Below are 18,552 nucleotides of genomic sequence, written 5' to 3' on the forward strand. Positions count from 1 at the left end.
CCGTCACTGTTGAGGGAGCCCATGCCAGCCTACACTAGGAGCTGGACAGCAGGCAAACTTGGATGGACAAGTGACAAGGAGCATTCAAGATACAGAAGTGCCAGGCAAAGGCCACATTTTTTTATATGTTCATTCACGGGATGTGGGTGTCGCTGGCTGGGCCAGCATTTATTGCCCATCCCTAGTTGCCCTTGAGAAGGTGGTGGTGAGCCGCCTTCTTGAACCGCTGCAGTCCATGTGGTGTAGGCACACCCACCGTGCTGTTAGGGAGGGAGTTCCAGGATTTTGACCCAGCGACAGTGAAGGAACGGGTGATACAGTTTACCAGGAATGAGCGGGTTGTCTTATGAGGAAAGGTTGGACAGACTGGGCTTGTTTCCACTGGAGTTTAGAAGAGTGAGGGGTGATTTGATTGAAGTTTATAAGATCCTGAATGGCCTTGACAAGGTGGATGTGGAAAGGATGTTTCCTCATGTGGGTGAGTCCAGAGCTAGGGGGGCACAGTTTTAAAATTAGGGGTCACCCTTTTAGGACAGAGAAGAGGAGAATTTTTACTCTCAGAGGGTTGTGCAACTTTGGAACTTTCTGTCTCAGAAGGTGGTGGAGGCGGGGTCATTGAATATTTTTAAGGCAGAGGTAGATCGATTCTTGTTAGGCAAGGGAATCAAAGGTTATCGGGGTTAGATGGGAATGTAGAACTCGAAATACAAATAGATCAGCCATGATCATATTGAACAGCAGAGCAGGCCCGAGGGGCCGAATGGCCTACTTATGCTCCGATTTCATACGATCGTATGGTTCCAAGTCAGGATGGTGTGTGGCTTGGAGGGGAACTTCCAGGTGGTGGTGTTCCCCATGTGTCTGCTACCTTTGTTCTTCCAGGTGGTAGAGGTCGTGTGTTTGGGAGGTGCTGTCGAAGGAGTCTTGATGAGTTGCTGCAGTGCATCTTGAAGATTGTACACACTGTGTTCAGTGGTGGAGGGAGTGAATGTTTAAGGTGGTGGATGGGGTGCCAATCAAGCGGGCTGCTTTGTCCTGGATGGTGTCGAACTTCTTGAGTGTTGTGGGAGCTGCACTCATCCAGGCAAGTGGGGAGTATTCAGTCACACTCCTGACTTGTAGATGGTGGACAGGCTTTGGGGAGTCAGGAGGTGAGTTACTCGCTGCAAAATTCCCAGCCTCTGACCTGCTCTTGTAGCTACAGTATTTATATGGCTAGTCCAGTTCAGTTTCTGGTCAATGGTAACCCCCAGGATGTTGATAGTGGGGGATTCAGTGATGATAACGCCATTGAATGTCAAGGGGAGATGGTTAGATTCTCTCTTGTTGGAGATGGTCATTGCCTGACACTTGTGTGGCTCGAATATTACTTGTCACTTATCAGCCAAAGCCTGGATATTGTCCAGGTCTTGCTGCATTTGGACATGGACTGCTTCAGTGTCTGAGGAGTTATGAAAGGTGCTGAACATTGTGCAATCATCAGCGAACACCCCCACTTCTGACCTTATGATGGAGGGAAGATGATTGGTGAAGCAGCTGAAGATGGTTGGGCCTCAGGAAAGGAGTGACCCACTAATCTCCCTGACCTTAAACAGCACTGACATTCCCACTTATATCTTGGGGATTACCATTGACCAGAAACCTTATCAGGGTCGGTCTAGTCAACAACAGCAGGGAAGAGTCTAAACTCTCTGCAACGAACGTTTAACCTTCTAATCCATCAGCAGTTCTCCATCATCTCCGGCCCTTACTCAGTGACCCGCACCCTTGCCTTGGAATCAGAAGTCTGTGGGCTTATGGGCCACTCTAGAGACTGGAGTACAAACCTCTTGGCTGACACTCCAGGGCAAAGCTGAGGAAGCGCTCCACTGGAGGGGGTACCGCCTTTTGGATGGGATGTCAAACCGAAGCCTCTTAGTCCTCTCAGATTCCACAGCGTTGTGTCGAAGAAAAGCCAGGGAGTGGGCCCCTTGTCCTGAATTTTACCCTGGGGATGCGCCCGAAGTTGGCGTGGCTGGAAGTGGAGGTAAAACCCACTCCCGGCCGAGATTGGGCTGTGAACGTGACCTTACGCTGCCTGGGCCCAACTCACGGGCAGCCAGTGTGAAACGCGCCTGGAGAAAGGCTCAGCACTGCCGGTGGGGGTGGGAAGAGGGCGGGCACTGACCTCACCGCGGGTGGGGGTGAGCGCTCCCACCGAGCTCCCTGAAGGTAGACAGACCCCTCAGGGAGCTGCAGACCTCCAGGTAATAAAAGAAAGCACAAAAACGCTGCAGTAAATGCCCATGCGGCACAACCAGGCACCTGAAAACAGACCTCACAAAGCAAAAGTCCCCAGGTATCTCTTTGCATTTTAAATCCTAACGGAGATTTCATCCCGCCCTTGGATGAGGTTTCATCAAAAATATAAAGGCCGCTTGGTCGATTGGCCCGTCCGCCAATTGTAAGGTTGGACGGGACCCGATGAATCGCTTTCGATTGGGCCGTTGATGGGCTTAATTGTTGCCGGGAGCTCTTCTGGCTTTTGCGTGCGCGCTCGCTGAACGAAATATCGCGCGAGTGCACGATGATGTCGGGACGCTCGCCCAGCGTCATCTCGCACGACCTTACGCCCCTTCGGGCCGGGCGCGGACCTGCCCGCGCGACGTAAATTTCCGACCCTGGTAGTCCCGGCCAATCAGCATTAGGAAAAACGGATTATCATGGTCATTGTCATGTTGCTTGCTGTGGGATCTTGCTGTGCACAAATGGCTGCCCTGTTTCCTGCATTACAAACAGTGATGACACTTCAAAGGTACCTTGTTGGCTGTAAAGAACTTTGGGAGGTCCTGAAGTCATGAATGGCGCTAAATAAATTCAGTTCTTGTGTGTTTTCCTTATTTTTGACTGACCATTTCAGCCTTGGAAAAGCTCAGCGGTTGGGATTTAAGGCTTTTTGAAGCATTGACCCACGACTGGGATGGTCTCCTTTAATTCTTGCTAATTGCGTGGAATTTTCCTCTCACGGCCATTATGCCCACCCTAACCCTGTTTGATCCTGCACCTGCTGCCATGAATAATTTTGCCTATTGAAGCTTACACTGTGCTGATTAAGGTCAGGGAGATTAGTGGGTCTTCCCTGGCCTACGCCCAACCATCTTCCGCTGCTTCACCAATTACCTTCCCTCCACCTTGTTTGGGGTCTATACCAGTTCCAAATGAGTCCAAACTGATTTAGATATCGATCTGGTCACTCACACTTTCCAGTAATGGTCAGGGAGCAGTAACCCAGGCTAATGTTCTCCTCTATCTAGTCCGGGGTTCTCGTTCTCAGGTGTTGGCAACCCTCGTTCAATAATTCAATTGATACAGGGTTAAAGAGACCAGGACCTCAATGATCATTGAGGTCCCGGTCTCTTTAACCCTGTATCAACTGGACAGTGCAATTGCCCACAGAGCTGCAAGTTTCCTTTTCAATAACATCCCTCCTCCCCGCCACCCCACACTCCCATTTCTATCATGAGGTAGCCACTGGGCTACCGTTCCCCTGGAGACGGTGCCCTTCAGCATCTTGCTCAGGTGGCCTTTGAAGAGTAGGTGCCAGGGAACTCTTTGACAATGGGAGCCATCGCACCCGAAACCAATCCTGCTCTCAGGGCCGGTGTCCTTACAGCAGGAGGCTCGGGCCGATGTATCCCCATCCTTCCCTAGTGGACACCGAGGCCACGTCTCCCGGTTCTGTTCTTGTTGACGCGTGCTGTAGCTCCCCTCCCTCCTGTGCCTGTCATCGGGCCTCCGCTTGACAGCTCCTCCAGTGACAACCACTCAAACCCTTAACTGAGTAGGCAAGGAGTTGTTTATTTTTTTTAAAAAATGGCCTGGTGAATGCAGGCCCTGGTGGACATTGAAAGAGTTTATTGAGGCGGCCTGGGCTATTAATCCAGAGAGTGAAATCCCACTGTGGCCGCTTGAAAAATCAGTTTAAAAACATTGAGAAATAGAGGCCCAGAAATGAGTAAAAATGTTTACAAAACTTTCAGCTTATCATTAAAACCCCAATAAGTTCATTAACCTACTTCAAGATGGAGAACCTGCTGTCTTTACCCACTCTGGGCCTACAGGGGCCTCTATGCTTATGGTTTCTGCTTAACTGCCTTCAGTAGTGGTCCAGCCAGCTGCTCAGTTGTACAAATCATTCTGTTACCAGCGGCTCAAGAAGGTGGCTCACCACCATCGCCACCACCGCCTCGGGGCACCGAGGGACAGGCGACAGATGCCGGTGAAACCCTCTTGCTGGATGAAGATAGAATACGAGAAATCAGAGGCAGCAATGAGACTCGGTGGCCTTACTTACTGCAGCGATGTCTTCAGTCGCATCAGCCTCACCCTGACTCGAAGAAGAGGAGGTCAGTGAACCTACAGAAATGGAAAAGAGACGAGCGAATAAGGTTTAAGGTCAATCAATCCGGGGGCATCAGAACTCTACACTGCAGACCACGGTGACAGATACCCAAGAGTGAGTTACAGACTGGAATCTGATCGAGGGGTTCGGGGTGGTTTATATATAGAATAACAGATACCCGGGAGTGAGTTACAGACTGGAATCAAATCGAGGGGTTCGGGGTGGTTTATATATAGAATAACAGATACCTGGGAGTGAGTTACAGACTGGAATCTAATCGAGGGGTTCGGGGTGGTTGATACGTAGAATAACAGATACCCGGGAGTGAGTTACAGACTGGAATCTAATCGAGGGGTTCGGGGTGGTTTATACGTAGAATAACAGATACCCGGGAGTGAGTTACAGACTGGAATCTAATCGAGGGGTTCGGGGTGGTTTATATATAGAATAACAGATACCCAGCATTGAGTTACGGGCTGGAGTCTAATTGGGGGGTTCAGGGGGTTTATATATAGAATAACAGATACCTGGGAGTGAGTTACAGACTGGAATCTAATGGGGGGTTCACGGGGTTTATATACAGAATAACAGATACCCGGCATTGAGTTACGGGCTGGAGTCTAATTGGGGGGTTCAGGGGGTTTACATATAGAATAACAGATACCTGGGAGTGAGTTACAGACTGGAATCTAATCGAGGGTTTCAGGGTGGTTTATATATAGAATAACAGATACTCGGGAGTGAGTTACAAACTGGAATCTAATCGAGGAGTTCGGGGTGGTTTATATATAGAATAACAGATACCCGGGAGTGAGTTACAGATTGGAATCTAATCGAGGGGTTCGGGGTGGTTTATATATAGAATAACAGATACCCGGGAGTGAGTTACAGACTGGAATCTAATCGAGGGGTTCGGGGTGGTTTATATATAGAATAACAGATACCCGGGAGTGAGTTACAGACTGGAATCTAATCGAGGGGTTCAGGTGGTTTATATGTGGAATAACAAATACCCGGCATTGAGTTATGGGCTGGAGTCTAATTGGGGGGTTCAGGTGGTTTATATATAGAATAACAGATACCCGGGGGTGAGTTACAGACTGGAATTTAATCGAGAGGTTTGGGTGGTTTATATATAGAATAACAGATACTTGGGAGTGAGTTACAGACTGGAATCTAATCGAGGGGTTCAGGGTGGTTTATATATAGAATAACAGATACCCAGCAGTGAGTTACAGACTGGAATCTAATCGAGGGGTTCGGTGTGGTTTATATATAGAATAACAGATACCCGGGAGTGAGTTACAGACTGGAATCTAATCGAGGGGTTCGGTGTGGTTTATATATAGAATAACAGATACCCGGGAGTGAGTTACAGGCTGGAATCTAATCGAGGGGTTCGGGGTGGTTTATATATAGAATAACAGATACCCGGGAGTGAGTTACAGACTGGAATCTAATCGAGGGTTTCAGGGTGGTTTATATATAGAATAACAGATACCCGGGAGTGAGTTACAGACTGGAATCTAATCGAGGGGTTCGGTGGGGTTTATATATAGAATAACAGATACCCGGGAGTGAGTTACAGACTGGAATCTAATCGAGGGGTTCGGGGTGGTTTATATATAGAATAACAGATACCCGGGAGTGAGTTACAGACTGGAATCTAATCGAGGGGTTCAGGTGGTTTATATGTGGAATAACAAATACCCGGCATTGAGTTATGGGCTGGAGTCTAATTGGGGGGTTCAGGTGGTTTATATATAGAATAACAGATACCCGGGGGTGAGTTACAGACTGGAATTTAATCGAGAGGTTTGGGTGGTTTATATATAGAATAACAGATACTTGGGAGTGAGTTACAGACTGGAATCTAATCGAGGGGTTCAGGGTGGTTTATATATAGAATAACAGATACCCAGCAGTGAGTTACAGACTGGAATCTAATCGAGGGGTTCGGTGTGGTTTATATATAGAATAACAGATACCCGGGAGTGAGTTACAGACTGGAATCTAATCGAGGGGTTCGGTGTGGTTTATATATAGAATAACAGATACCCGGGAGTGAGTTACAGACTGAAATCTAATCGAGGGGTTCGGTGTGGTTTATATATAGAATAACAGATACCCGGGAGTGAGTTACAGACTGAAATCTAATCGAGGGGTTCGGTGTGGTTTATATATAGAATAACAGATACCCGGCAGTGAGTTATGGGCTGGAGTCTGATCAAGGGTGATATTCAGGTGCTATGTATATATCGAATATCGGATTTGTTTCGGATCACCATTCAGTGTTCCGTGTGGGAACATGTGTACCTCTGTTGACACGGGGAGAATCAGGTTGATGTGGGAAGCTAAGCACTGTAACATATCCCGTGACTGCTAACTACTAAAGCTCAGACATGAAGAATGGGCTGTGATAATGGAAGCAAGGAGCTCCCTACCCCCGGAACCTTCAGAAAAGACAGGGAGAAAGTTCCATGAATAATCGGTGAACGAGGACAACAAAGAGGCTAGAATCCAATGGAAGGGAATAGATGGTTATTGGAATGTAACACAGGGAATCGTGACTCCCCATCTGAAGAGAATGCTGAAGGTCAGAAACTGCCAACAAAGTTCTCTCACGTTTTCTAACAAGACATTTCAGTCACATAACACGTGCAGGAGGGGCTCTCGTTGCTACTTCAATCCCCACCGAAATATTTCTGGATGTGTTTGTATTAAAACAATCCTAAAGGATGTTTAACCAGTCCTATCTTTGGAAATATCTGTAAAAAATTTTAAACTGAAGCCTCTTAGCCCTCCGAGATTCCAAGGTGCTATTTCGAAGAAAAACTGGGGAGTTGTCCCCTGGGTGTTCTGGCCAATCAGCATTAGGGAAAACAGATTATCTGATCATTATCACGTTGCTGCTTCTGGGATCTTGCTGTGCACAAAGGGCTGCCCTGTTTCGAACATTACAACAGTGGTAACACTCTGAAGTACGTTGGGATGTCCTGAAGCAGGGAAAGGCACTAATGGGAATAACAGGACTCGGAAGTCGGTGGTGTAGCGGTAATGTCACTGGACTATTAATCCAGAGGCCCAGGCTAACGCTCTGGGGACATGGGTTCAAATCCCACCACAGCAGCTGGTGGAATTTAAATTCAATTAATAAACCTGGAATTGAAAGCTAGTCTCAGTAATGGTGGCCATAAAACTATTACCCATCTGGTGCACTAATGTCCTATAGGGAAGGAAGTCTGCTATCCTTACCCGGTGTGACTCCAGACCCACAGCAATGTGGCTGACCCTGAAATGACTGAATGAGCCACTCAGTTCAAGGGCAATTAGGGATGGGCAATAAATGCTGGCCTGGCCAGTAAGTATCGCCCACATCCCATGGGAGAATAAAGGGGAAACAAAATGCATTGTGCGTTACACAGAAGCAGGGTTGTACATGTGCACCGGGTTGTGTAATTCAACCTGTTCTGGGTCTCTGTGTCGTGAGATATGGTCTTTATCTGGTATTTTTGCCACTTCACCCAGCCAACAGATCAGAGCAGGACCCCTGTTTTGAGAGACAGTTCAATCTATGTATCCCCAAAATCAGCTTTTCTTCTAATCTCAAAAGAAAAAGGCTAATAATAATCTTCACTCACAAGCAGCTGCAGTTGCTTTTCAAATGGCCAAGCTTAAACTACTCTTGTAAACAGTGAAAGAGCGGTTTAACCAAATGCAGGGCCTAGGGCCAAGGCCCAGTGGTACAATGATGGCCTCCCAATCCGAGGCATGGAACCCTTAGATTGGGAATCCAACACTCCGGCACTTGGCTCTTCGACTGGCATTCCCATAATCTACATTTAAATTGGGAGTGCAATACTTTAGAATCATAGGGATATAGGAATATAGGAGCAGGAGTAGGCCATTCAGCCCCATAAGCCTCCTCTGCTATTGAACTAGATCATGGCTGATCTTCTAGCTCAATGCCATCTTCCCACACTATCCCTGTGTCCCTTGATGTCAGTGGTATCTAGAAACCTATCAAACTCTGTCTTGAATACACCCGCACAGCCGTCTGGGGTAGAGAATTGCAAAGATTCACCACCCTCTGATTGAAGAAATTCCTCCTCATCTCAGTCTTAAATGACCTGCCCCTTATTCTGAGACTGTGCCCCCTGGTTCTAGACAACCCACTCCCCGACCAGGGGAAACAGCCTTCCTGCATCTGCACAAGATGCACTGCAGGAATTCACCAAGGCTCCTTCGACAGAACCTTCCAAACCCAAGGCCCTATACAATGACAGCAAGACTTCCTTACTCCTGCACTCAAAGCCCCTTACAATAAAGATTAATAAAACATTTGCCTTCTTAGTTGCTTGCTGTACCTGCGTGTTAGCTTTCAATGACTTATGAACAAGGACACCCAGGTCCCCTTGGACATCAGCACTTCCCAATCTCTCCCCATTTAAGAAATACTCCGCATTTCTGTTTTTCCTACCAAAGTGGATAACTTCATATTTTTCCACATCATATTCCAACTGCCATGTTCTTGCCCTTTCACTAAGCCTGTCCAAATCCCCAATCTAAATTTAGTGCTGGCTTTTAGTTTGCAAGTCCAACGATGTAGCATTGTATCATGAGATTGGGTCCAACACGAGTATGAGCCTTAGTTAGAAACTCCAATGCTCTGGCCCCGCACCTTTTGATGGGGAGTCAAATATATAATCACAAGGCCATTGGGTTAGGCTTTCAATATCTTACCACACTGCGCTAGTATTGGGTGTCCAACATTCCGGCATTGGGTCATTGGATTGGGAGTAGAAAACTTTGCACCTGGGCCCTCAGATGGTTTTTATTCATTCACGGGATGTGGGCGTTGATGGCAAGGTCAGTATTTATTGCCCGTCCCTAATTGCCCTCGCAAAGGTGGTGGTGAGCTGCCCTCCTGAACCGCTGCAGTCCATGTGTTGGAGGAACACCCACAGTGCTGTTAGGAAGGGATTGAGAGTCTAATATTCTGGCACTAGACATGTATGTCAGGAATCCCACATCAGGCACTGAGCTCTTATAGTGGGAGTCCAACACTTCAGCACTGGACCAACACTAAGTCTGGGACTCCAGCACATTGGCACTGTGATGTGGATTTGGATTCCAATGCCCTACCATTGAGTCCTTAGTTGGAGAATCCAATGCAGTGGCTCTGGACGCTTAGATTTGGAGTCCAACGCGCTAACAATGAGTACAACACTATGACACTGGGCTATGAATTAGGAGCCCAACACTGTGGCACTTTGCTCTTTAATTGGAAGTCCAACTCTCCAGCACTGAGCCCCAAGAAGGCAAACACCCTAACACTGGGCCACTGGTTGGCAGTCTCGTATCCTGCCACTCTACACTTACACTGGGAGTCAAACACATTTGGATTAGGTGTAAAACATCTGGAATTAGATCCTTAGATTAGAAGTAAAACACAAAAGCAATGGACCCTTGGATTGGGAGTCCAGCACTCTAGTGCAGGGCCCTTGGATTGGGTGCCCAGTGCCTTAGCGATGGGCCTTTTTATCAGGAGTCCAATATCCTAGCGATGGGCCTTTTTATTGGGTGCCCAGTACCCTAACGATGGACCTTTTTATCAGGAGTCCAAAATCAAAGCGATGGGCCTTTTTATCAGGAGTCCAATATCCTAGCAATGGGCCTTTTTATTGGGTGCCCAGTACCCTGGCAATGGGCCTTTTTATCAGGAGTCCAACTCTCTGGCACTGGTTCCTTGAATTGGAAGTCCAATGCCTTAGCATTAAGCCTTAGTTTGGGAAGGGACACTGTAACACTGGGCCTTGGATAGGGAGCTCAACATTCTGGAACTGGATCCTTAGATTGGGAGTCCAATGCCCTAGCATTGCATCTCTCTTTGGGAATGAGACTCCGTACCATTGGACCTTGGGTTGGTTCCAATACCCTAGTGCTGGATCCTTTAGATTGGGAGCCCAACAGTCTGCCAGAGAGGACTGGACAGCCTCTATCGCCTCCATTGAGATATAGTGTGGATAATTAGAACCAAAGATATGGTGGTTCACCCCTACCTTCTGCCAGCTCCTCAATGACGTTCTTAATGCTCCGTTCAAAGGTAATGGCATCGGCAGGACTCTGGAACGTTAGGCCAAACTTATCATCATCTACTTTCCAGTGATGGAAGATGGGATTCACCTTGTTGTAGATGAGGTCCTTCTTGAGGCCACATTCCAGGATCATCTGTAAAGGATGAAGAGAGCGAAGATAGGAGATTCCTGTCAGTTCAGTCCCTTCAGCCTTCAATACTAAGGTCCTTAAATCAGGGAATGATTCCTATTTTATGACAAACCTTTTTTTCTATTAAATACACAGAACAATGTTGGAAGAACGATTATTCTGCTGCTGGCTAGTTTTCTAATGCTTTCTCCTCCTTAATTGCGCATGTCAGAATGGGGGAAGAGTGAAAGACCAGAGGTGGGTGACAGGGCCAGAGGCAGAGTGTGGAATGGACACAATTAAGCAGGAAGAGGCCATTCAGCCCCTCAAACCTCTTCCACCATTCAGTTCGCTCATGGTTGGTCCCTATGTCAAATCCATCTGCTCATTTCCCATTGCCCAAGAAGAATCGATCAAACTCAGTTCTGACATTTTGACACAAGAGGGGTCGGTGGGACATGATCAGGTGGCAGAGGGACAAACAGATTCCAGTTGGCTGGTGGCTTTATTCCTCAGGGCCAGGTCTCTGACAGCTTGGCATCTGGGATTTCTCAGCGTAGTCACTGGCTGGCAGAGCTCACCGTGATCCCAATGTGTCACAATCTACTGCACCGGGGCAGGGGGGAGGTGGAGATTGAAGGGAACAGTAGAGTTTGTACAGAGCTTAGTTATCACACACCCTTCCTGCAAAGCTTTCCAATCATTGACCCACGGGTTAGAGCAGTGGCAGATTCTTTGCCCAGTCTTTAGGTTGACATCTTTCTTACAGGGCACGTGAGAGTGACCTTTCATCGGAAGGCCATGGGTTCAAATCCCACTCAAGAGGCTTGTGCGCGCAATCCCAGTACACTACCGAGGGAGTGCTGCACTGCCAGAGCTGCGTCCTGCGGACAAGACGTTAAACCCGTCTGCCTTTGGGTGCAGATAGGGAAATCGCACAGCACTAGTTTCGAAGAAGGGCAGAAGGGGGAATCATTTCTGGAGTCCTGGCCGATATTTATCCCTCAACCAACAACCACTGTAACAGGTGATCCGGTCATTATCGCGTGACTGTCGGTGGGAGCTTGCTGTGTCTCCCACATTAAAACAGTGACAGCATCTCGAAAGTTGGCTCCGAGACAGCCTGAGGCTGTGAAAGGGCTGTATAAATTCACGCCTCTCTTTACTTTTAACTATGGGTTATATTTTCAGTCCCACCAGCCACCTCAAGAATGCAGAATCCAACAAGTACATACAGCTGGGACACACCTGCCCACCTCGATTCGAGGGATATTCCTGTCGGGAGCTTGAACAAACCCCAAAGAGGTCATCTTGGCGGGGGGGTGGTGGGCTGGGCTTATCATGTGACCACTTACCGCTTGGTCCCGGAGCCGTTCCCCACGGATCAGGAAGCCGCTCCGACTGTTCTCGTCTGAGCGCGTGGCCCTGCAGATCATGACGTGACTGAGGCCAGCTCCCCCCAGCGGCACCCATCCCCCACTGGAGTCGTCACGGGTCATCACTACAGCTCGAACTCGCACCACATAGCTGTCGGAGAAACACACACACCCCCGTGAGACATGGAGAAGAGAGAGAGAGAGAGAGAGAGAAATGGATGGTGGGAGGTTGGGCGGGAGGAAGAGAGATAATGGAAACAAGAGATTCAGAGAGGGAGGGAGGGAATCAGAGAATCAGAGAATGGTTACAATAAAGAAGGAGGCCATTCAGCCCATGGCATCTGTGCTAGCTCTCAGTGAGAGCAACTCAACTAGTCCCACTTCCCTGACTTTTCCCTGTAGCTCTACAAAATAGAATCATGGGGCAAAATGTTCAGAGGTCCATTGACATCAGCAGGACTGGAAAATCCCACCGGCAGGAGGGGCCATAAAATTCCACCCATGGAATGGTTGAGAGATATAGGGAGAGGGGAAGAGAGAAACTGGGAGAGTGGGAGAGATATAAACCCCGGGCGAGAGAAAGAGAGCGAGAGAGAGCGCGAGAGAGAGAGCGCGAGAGAGAGAGCGCGAGAGAGAGAGCGCGAGAGAGAGAGCGCGTGGGAGAGAGAGCGCGCGGGAAAGAGAGCGCGCGGGAGAGAGAGCGCGCGGGAGAGAGAGCGCGCGGGAGAGAGAGCGCGCGGGAGAGAGAGCGCGTGGGAAAGAGAGCGCGCGGGAGAGAGAGAGCGCGGGAGAGAGAGCGCGGGAGAGAGCGCGAGAAAGAGAGAGCGGGGGAGAGAGCGCGAGAGAGAGAGCGCGAGAGAGAGAGCGCGAGAGAGAGAGCGCGGGAGAGAGCGCGCGGGAGAGAGAGCGCGGGAGAGAGCGCGAGAAAGAGAGAGCGGGGGAGAGAGCGCGAGAGAGAGAGCGCGAGAGAGAGAGCGCGGGAGAGAGAGCGCGGGAGAGAGCGCGCGCGGGAGAGAGAGCGCGGGAGAGAGCGCGCGCGGGAGAGAGAGCGCAGGAGAGAGCGCGAGAGAGAGAGAGAGCGGGGGAGAGAGAGCGCGAGAGAGAGAGCGCGGGAGAGAGAGCGCGGGAGAGAGAGCGCGGGAGAGAGAGCGCGGGAGAGAGAGCGCGGGAGAGAGAGCGCGGGAGAGAGAGCGTGAGAGAGAGAGCGCGGGAGAGAGAGCGCCAGAGAGAAAACTCTCAGGAGAGAAGGTGTGAGCTCCCAGGAGGGAAGGATCAAGCTCACAGGAGGGATAGAGCGAACAGAGAGATCTGTGACAGGATAGAGAGAGAGATCCCCCAGGAGAGGTCCAGTGAAAGGAGGGAGAGAAGGAGGGAGGTAGGAAAGGAAGATCAGTGAGAGGGAAGGATGCAGAATCAACGAGTGATGGAGAACGAGTGAGAGACGAGAGAGAGATCCAGTTAGGAAGAGACAGGGATAGAGGAAAGAAGAGATGGCATGGGAGGGAGGGGAAAAGACCAAAGGAACGAGGGAGAGGGGACCTACATAGAATTTTACAGCATAGTAAGAGGCCATTCAGCCCAACAGGTCCCTGTTGGTGTTAATGCTTCACACAAGCCTCCTCCCAACTGATTTCATCTTAACCTATTAAGATCCTCTTCTCCTGCTTTCACTCATATCTACTTTTCTAGCTTTCTCTTAAATGCATCCATACCATTTGCATCAACTGCTTCCTGTGGTAGCAAGTTCCACATTCCAACAACTCCCTGCGTAGAGAAATTACTCCTGAATTTCCGATCAGAGTATTGGTGACTATATGATATTTCTGACACCTAGTTTCAAACGCCCCTTCGAGTGGAAACGCTGGGGAGGGGGTGGGAATTAGGTAACGGGACTGGAGAGGCGGCGAGAGACCCACGTTGACTCATCCTGGGGAAGGCCCGTGGTTTGACATGCCAGTAAGGCAGTTGAGAGGCCAGCCTTGGCCCTGGGATCAGGACCCTGGGGGGTGGGAGGTCCCGCCCACCAAGAGCTGCTGGCAAATCAGAGGCCGGCAACTATTCAGCCTATTCCATCTTTCCTGATAGTTTGTGCCCTCCTTGGGGAAGGATTTGAGGATAGATTCCACCTCAGACACTGGAAGAGAAGTAGCTCACGTTCTTGTCACCTTTTGAGCCCTTCAGATTGCACCCTGCAGTCACGATGACCAGGACCCAAAGGCCCTTTTATTCCTCATTATTGGTTGATATTAAACTTTTGTAGCTTCAGTGGGAGAATGGGACACCTTCCTTTGTAGGAAAATGAGGAGAGATTCATCCTCATGTTAACAGTCAACTCAGCAAGCTTGTACCTACGGTATAACCAATATGGACTTCACTCTCTGTAAACTCCAGAGGCAGTGCTACGTAATACTTCCCGGTTCACTGTGCACAGTCCAAACATGTGTGTGTTGTCACCGGCAGTGAATGATGTAATATGCCTTTAAGGGCTAGCAGCGTGCCATCACTGGAAGGGAAGTGTGTCATGTGATCTAGTTTCGTTTCACTTTGGCCTGTGAGCAGAACACAGCACACACAGCTCTGCTGCTGATGTATTCAAGCTTTCTATCCATGTGTATATGTTCTCATGTGCCTAGCTTAAAGAAATTAACCCACAAAATGTGTTTACCCAATCCCGTATGAATGATTGGTGCCTTTATATCATTATAACAACACGACAGTGCAATGTACACATTTCACAGCACATGCAGATAGCAACTTGTCATGTTCTGTGGTATGGACACGTGCAAAAACAGAAGAAATAGTTAACAATGGGAACAGGCTATTTGGCCCACTGAATTTGTCCTTCCAAGTTTCCGTCTACATCCAACCACACAGAAACGTGTATCCACTGGAGTTTGGAAGAGTAAGAGGTGACTTGATTGAAACCTTTAAGATCCTAAGGGGACTTGTCAGGGTGGATGTGGAGAGGATGTTTCCTCTTGTGGGAGAATCTAGAGCTGGGGGGTCACTGTTTAAAAATAAGGGGTCGCCCATTTAAGACAGAGGTGAGGAGAATTTTTTTCTCTCAGAAGGTCGTGAGTCTTTGGAACTCTCTTCCTCAAAAGGCGATGGAAGCAGAGTCTTTGAATATTTTTAAGGTAAAGCTAGATAGATTCTTGATTAACAAGGGGGTGAAAGGTTATCGGGGGTGGGCAGGAATGTGGGATTGAGGTTACACTCAGGTCAGCCATGATCTTATTGAATGGTGGGGCAGGCTCGAGGGGCCGAGTGGCCTCCTCCTGCTCCTAATTTGCATGTCGGTATGACATCGGATTCCAGTGCCTTGCATGGTGGATTATTCCATCACACTTTGAGGAAAGATTTTTTCTCTCTCCAAGGGCTGCATTACATTTGGCATCTGCCCATTTAGATTACCCTGCGTAAGCTTGAGGCCATATTGTGGGCTTGCTTCATCGATATGGATTAAAAGTTTAATCCATTGTGCTCAGCCAGCTCTGTGCACTTGAAGAGCTAACACTCCCTTCACACTGTGGATCATTCCGGTTGGCCTTTCCCACACTGTCCCATTACGTGTAGGCAGAATTACTCACAGTATTCCCCATGAGGACTGACCAGTATCTTATCAAGCCTCAGCTGAGCCACTCAATGTAAAATTGTACCCCACTAAGACCAAGCTCGTCTCTACTTGCTTCTCAGAAGTTGCTTCAACATCCTATCATTCATTCCCATGTCCCAATCCAACAGTCTAAATTAACATGGTTATAACGAACATACAAATTAGGAGCAGGAGGAGGCCACTCAGCCCCTCGAGCCTGCCCCACCATTCAATAAGATCATGGCTGACCTGAGTGTAACCTCAACCCCACATTCCTGCCTACCCCTGATAACCTTTCACCCCCTTGTTAATCAAGAATCTATCTCGCTCTGCCTTAGAAATATTCAAAGACTCTGCTTCCACCGCCTTTTGAGGAAGAGAGTTCCAAAGACTCACGGCCCTCAGAGAAAAAAATTCTCTTCATCTCCGTCTTAAATGGGCGACCCCCTATTTTTAAGCAGTGACCCCTAGTTCTAGATTCTTCCACAAGAGGAAACATCCTCTTCACATCCACCCTGACAAGACCCCTCAGGATCTTAAAGGTTGCAAACAAGTCACTCTTCTAAACTCCAATGGATACATGCTTCTGTTTGGTTGGATGTAGACGGAAACTTGGAAGGACAAATTCAGTGGGCCAAATAGTCTGTTCCCATTGTTAGCTATTTCTTCTGTTTTTGCACGTGTCCATACCATCAAAATTCTCCTCATCTCTGTCTTAAATGGGCGACCCCTTATTTTTAAACAGCGACCCCTAGTTGTAGATTCTGCCGCACGAGCAAACATCCTCTCCGCGTCCAGCCTGTTATTGCCCCCTAATTCTTTTCCAAGTCTTCATGTGATAAGGTTGTCATTCCCAGGTTCAGTTACAAGGACATGCATTGCCAGAGTGACTAGCTGTGCTGGGCCTTTGACAGCTGGGATTAGCGACGGGTCAACACAGCTCCACTCCAGGTCCCAGCAATGCCAAGGGAGATCAGCTAGTCTTAAACATTTGCACAGAAGTTGCAAGAGCTTGGTGCGCGTCTCTAATAAGAATTCCACCCATATTTGCACAAAGACTTCACTGGTCAAAGTCGCCAATGGCGATGACCATCCCATATTATATTCCTTAGTCAGTCAATCTCCTTCTCCAGTGCCTCTACCATGACACCACTGTAATAAAGTTTCCTTTTCCTTTTCTTCCTCTTGTACCATGGCTAGCCCATTTCTCTTCTTTTAATCGGAAACAGCAGTAGACCATTCGGCCCCTCGGGCCTGCTTCATCATTCTATTAGATTGTTGTGGAATTTTTTGCCTCAATGTATTTTCCTGCACTAACCCCATATCCCTTGATATCTTTAATATCTAGAAATCCATCCATCTCAAATTTTTTTAAAATTCATTCATGAGGTGCGGGTGTTGCTGGCTAGGCCAGCATTTATTGCCTTAATTGCCCTTGTTCAGAGGGGCAGTTAAGAGTCAACCACATTGCTGTGGGTCTGGAGTCAGATGTAGGCCAGACCAGGTAAGGACGGCAGATTTCCCTCCCTAAAGGGCATTAGTGAACCAGATAGGTTTTTACAACAATGGTTTCATGGTCATCATCAGACTTTTAATTCCAGATGTTTTATTGAATTCAAATTTCATCATCTGCCCTGTGGGATTCGAACCTGGGTCCCCAGAGCATTACCCTGGGTCTCTGGAGTACCAGTCCAATGACAATACCACTGTGCCATTGCCTCCCCACCTGACTGAGCCTCCACAGCCCTCTGGGGTAGAGAATTCCAAAGATTCACCACCTTCTGAGTGAAGAAGTTCCCCCTCATCTCAGTCCTACCCCTTATTCTGAGACTGTGTCCCCTGGTTCCAGACACACTGAGCCAGTGGAAACATCCTTATGGCATCCACCCTGTCGATCCCTGTAAGAATTTTGTATGCTTTAATGAGATCGCCTCTCATTCTTCGAAATGCCAGCAAATACTGGCCCAGTCTCCTCGATCTACCCTTATAGGACAATCCCACCTTCCCAGGGATCAGTCTTTCGTTGCACTCCCTCGATAGAAAGTATTGCCAATGTCTTTAATTGTTAATGTCAATTAAATTGTTACGGTTAAGAGAAACAGGTGATGGGCATTAATTGTCTTTGAGCACCTTTGACCTTTCGATCTTTGTTACAGTGCCCCATTCGGACTGTCTGCCCCGCTTTTCATTCAAATAAATTTATTGATTTTTGGTTTTAATCAAAGAGACTCTAAATAGGGGATATTTGCGGAGTCCACGTTCCACATACCTATAGACTGCAAGGTTGCAGCCCATTTTTGGTTGTTTAAAGGGGCCACTTCTCAAATTCTAGTTGCACTTGAGCCCCGTCCCTGCTGATCTTTGGTCACCCGGTGTGGAGTTGGGGTGGGGGGGTGGGGGGTGGCTGAGGACAGAAGGAGGCCTCCTGGTCAGCCTGCTCCTGGACCTGGCCAAACTGGCCATCAACAGGTCCACGACCCGACTGTCTGCCCCTCTTCCGTGGCTAAGCTCGTGGCCGGGTGACCCTGGAGAGGGGGCACGCGGTGTCCACCGGTACAGTCGAGGCCCTCTGAGACCGGTGGGCCTCGGGGTGGGGCTGCGTCACCTCATCAGCCCCGAAAATGATATTTCCGTTTGATTTTGTGAGCTTCCTTTCGAAATTTTGACTTTTGGTTATAGCTCCCCACCCAAGTCCTCTCATTAGTTCATTTTATTGATCTATTATTTTGTTTTGAAAGAGAATATAAATAGGGAATACTTTTCTGCAGCCACATGTTTCGCGTGTATATGGTCTGTGTGAGGTTGCAGCCTCTTCTTGATTATTTGAAGGGGCTGCTCCTCAAATTCCAGTTGCACTTCAGCCCCAGCCCCCTGACCTTTGAGGGTGGGGATATTTGTGGAGCCTCCTCCTCCAGTGAGTTGTTTAATTGTCCACCACCATTCACAACTGGATGTGGCAGGACTGCAGAGCTTAGATCTGATCTGTTGGTTGT

General features: G+C 48.5%; 1 protein-coding gene across 1 annotated transcript in view; it reads right to left on the minus strand.

Annotated features, from left to right (window-relative positions):
* Positions 1 to 18,552, minus strand: part of spred3 (sprouty related EVH1 domain containing 3) — a 55,263-nt gene that overhangs the window by 18,252 nt on the left and 18,459 nt on the right. The window contains exons 2-4 of the mRNA XM_078533142.1: positions 11,944 to 12,115; positions 10,444 to 10,612; positions 4,334 to 4,395 (exon numbers count right to left, since the gene is read on the minus strand). Of these exons, the coding sequence (XP_078389268.1) occupies positions 4,334 to 4,395; positions 10,444 to 10,612; positions 11,944 to 12,115 (403 nt within the window). The remainder of the gene's footprint in view (positions 1 to 4,333; positions 4,396 to 10,443; positions 10,613 to 11,943; positions 12,116 to 18,552) is intronic.

The sequence above is a fragment of the Cetorhinus maximus genome, chromosome 32, assembly GCF_964194155.1.
Source record: "Cetorhinus maximus chromosome 32, sCetMax3.hap1.1, whole genome shotgun sequence".
Classification (NCBI taxonomy): Eukaryota; Metazoa; Chordata; class Chondrichthyes; order Lamniformes; family Cetorhinidae; genus Cetorhinus; species Cetorhinus maximus.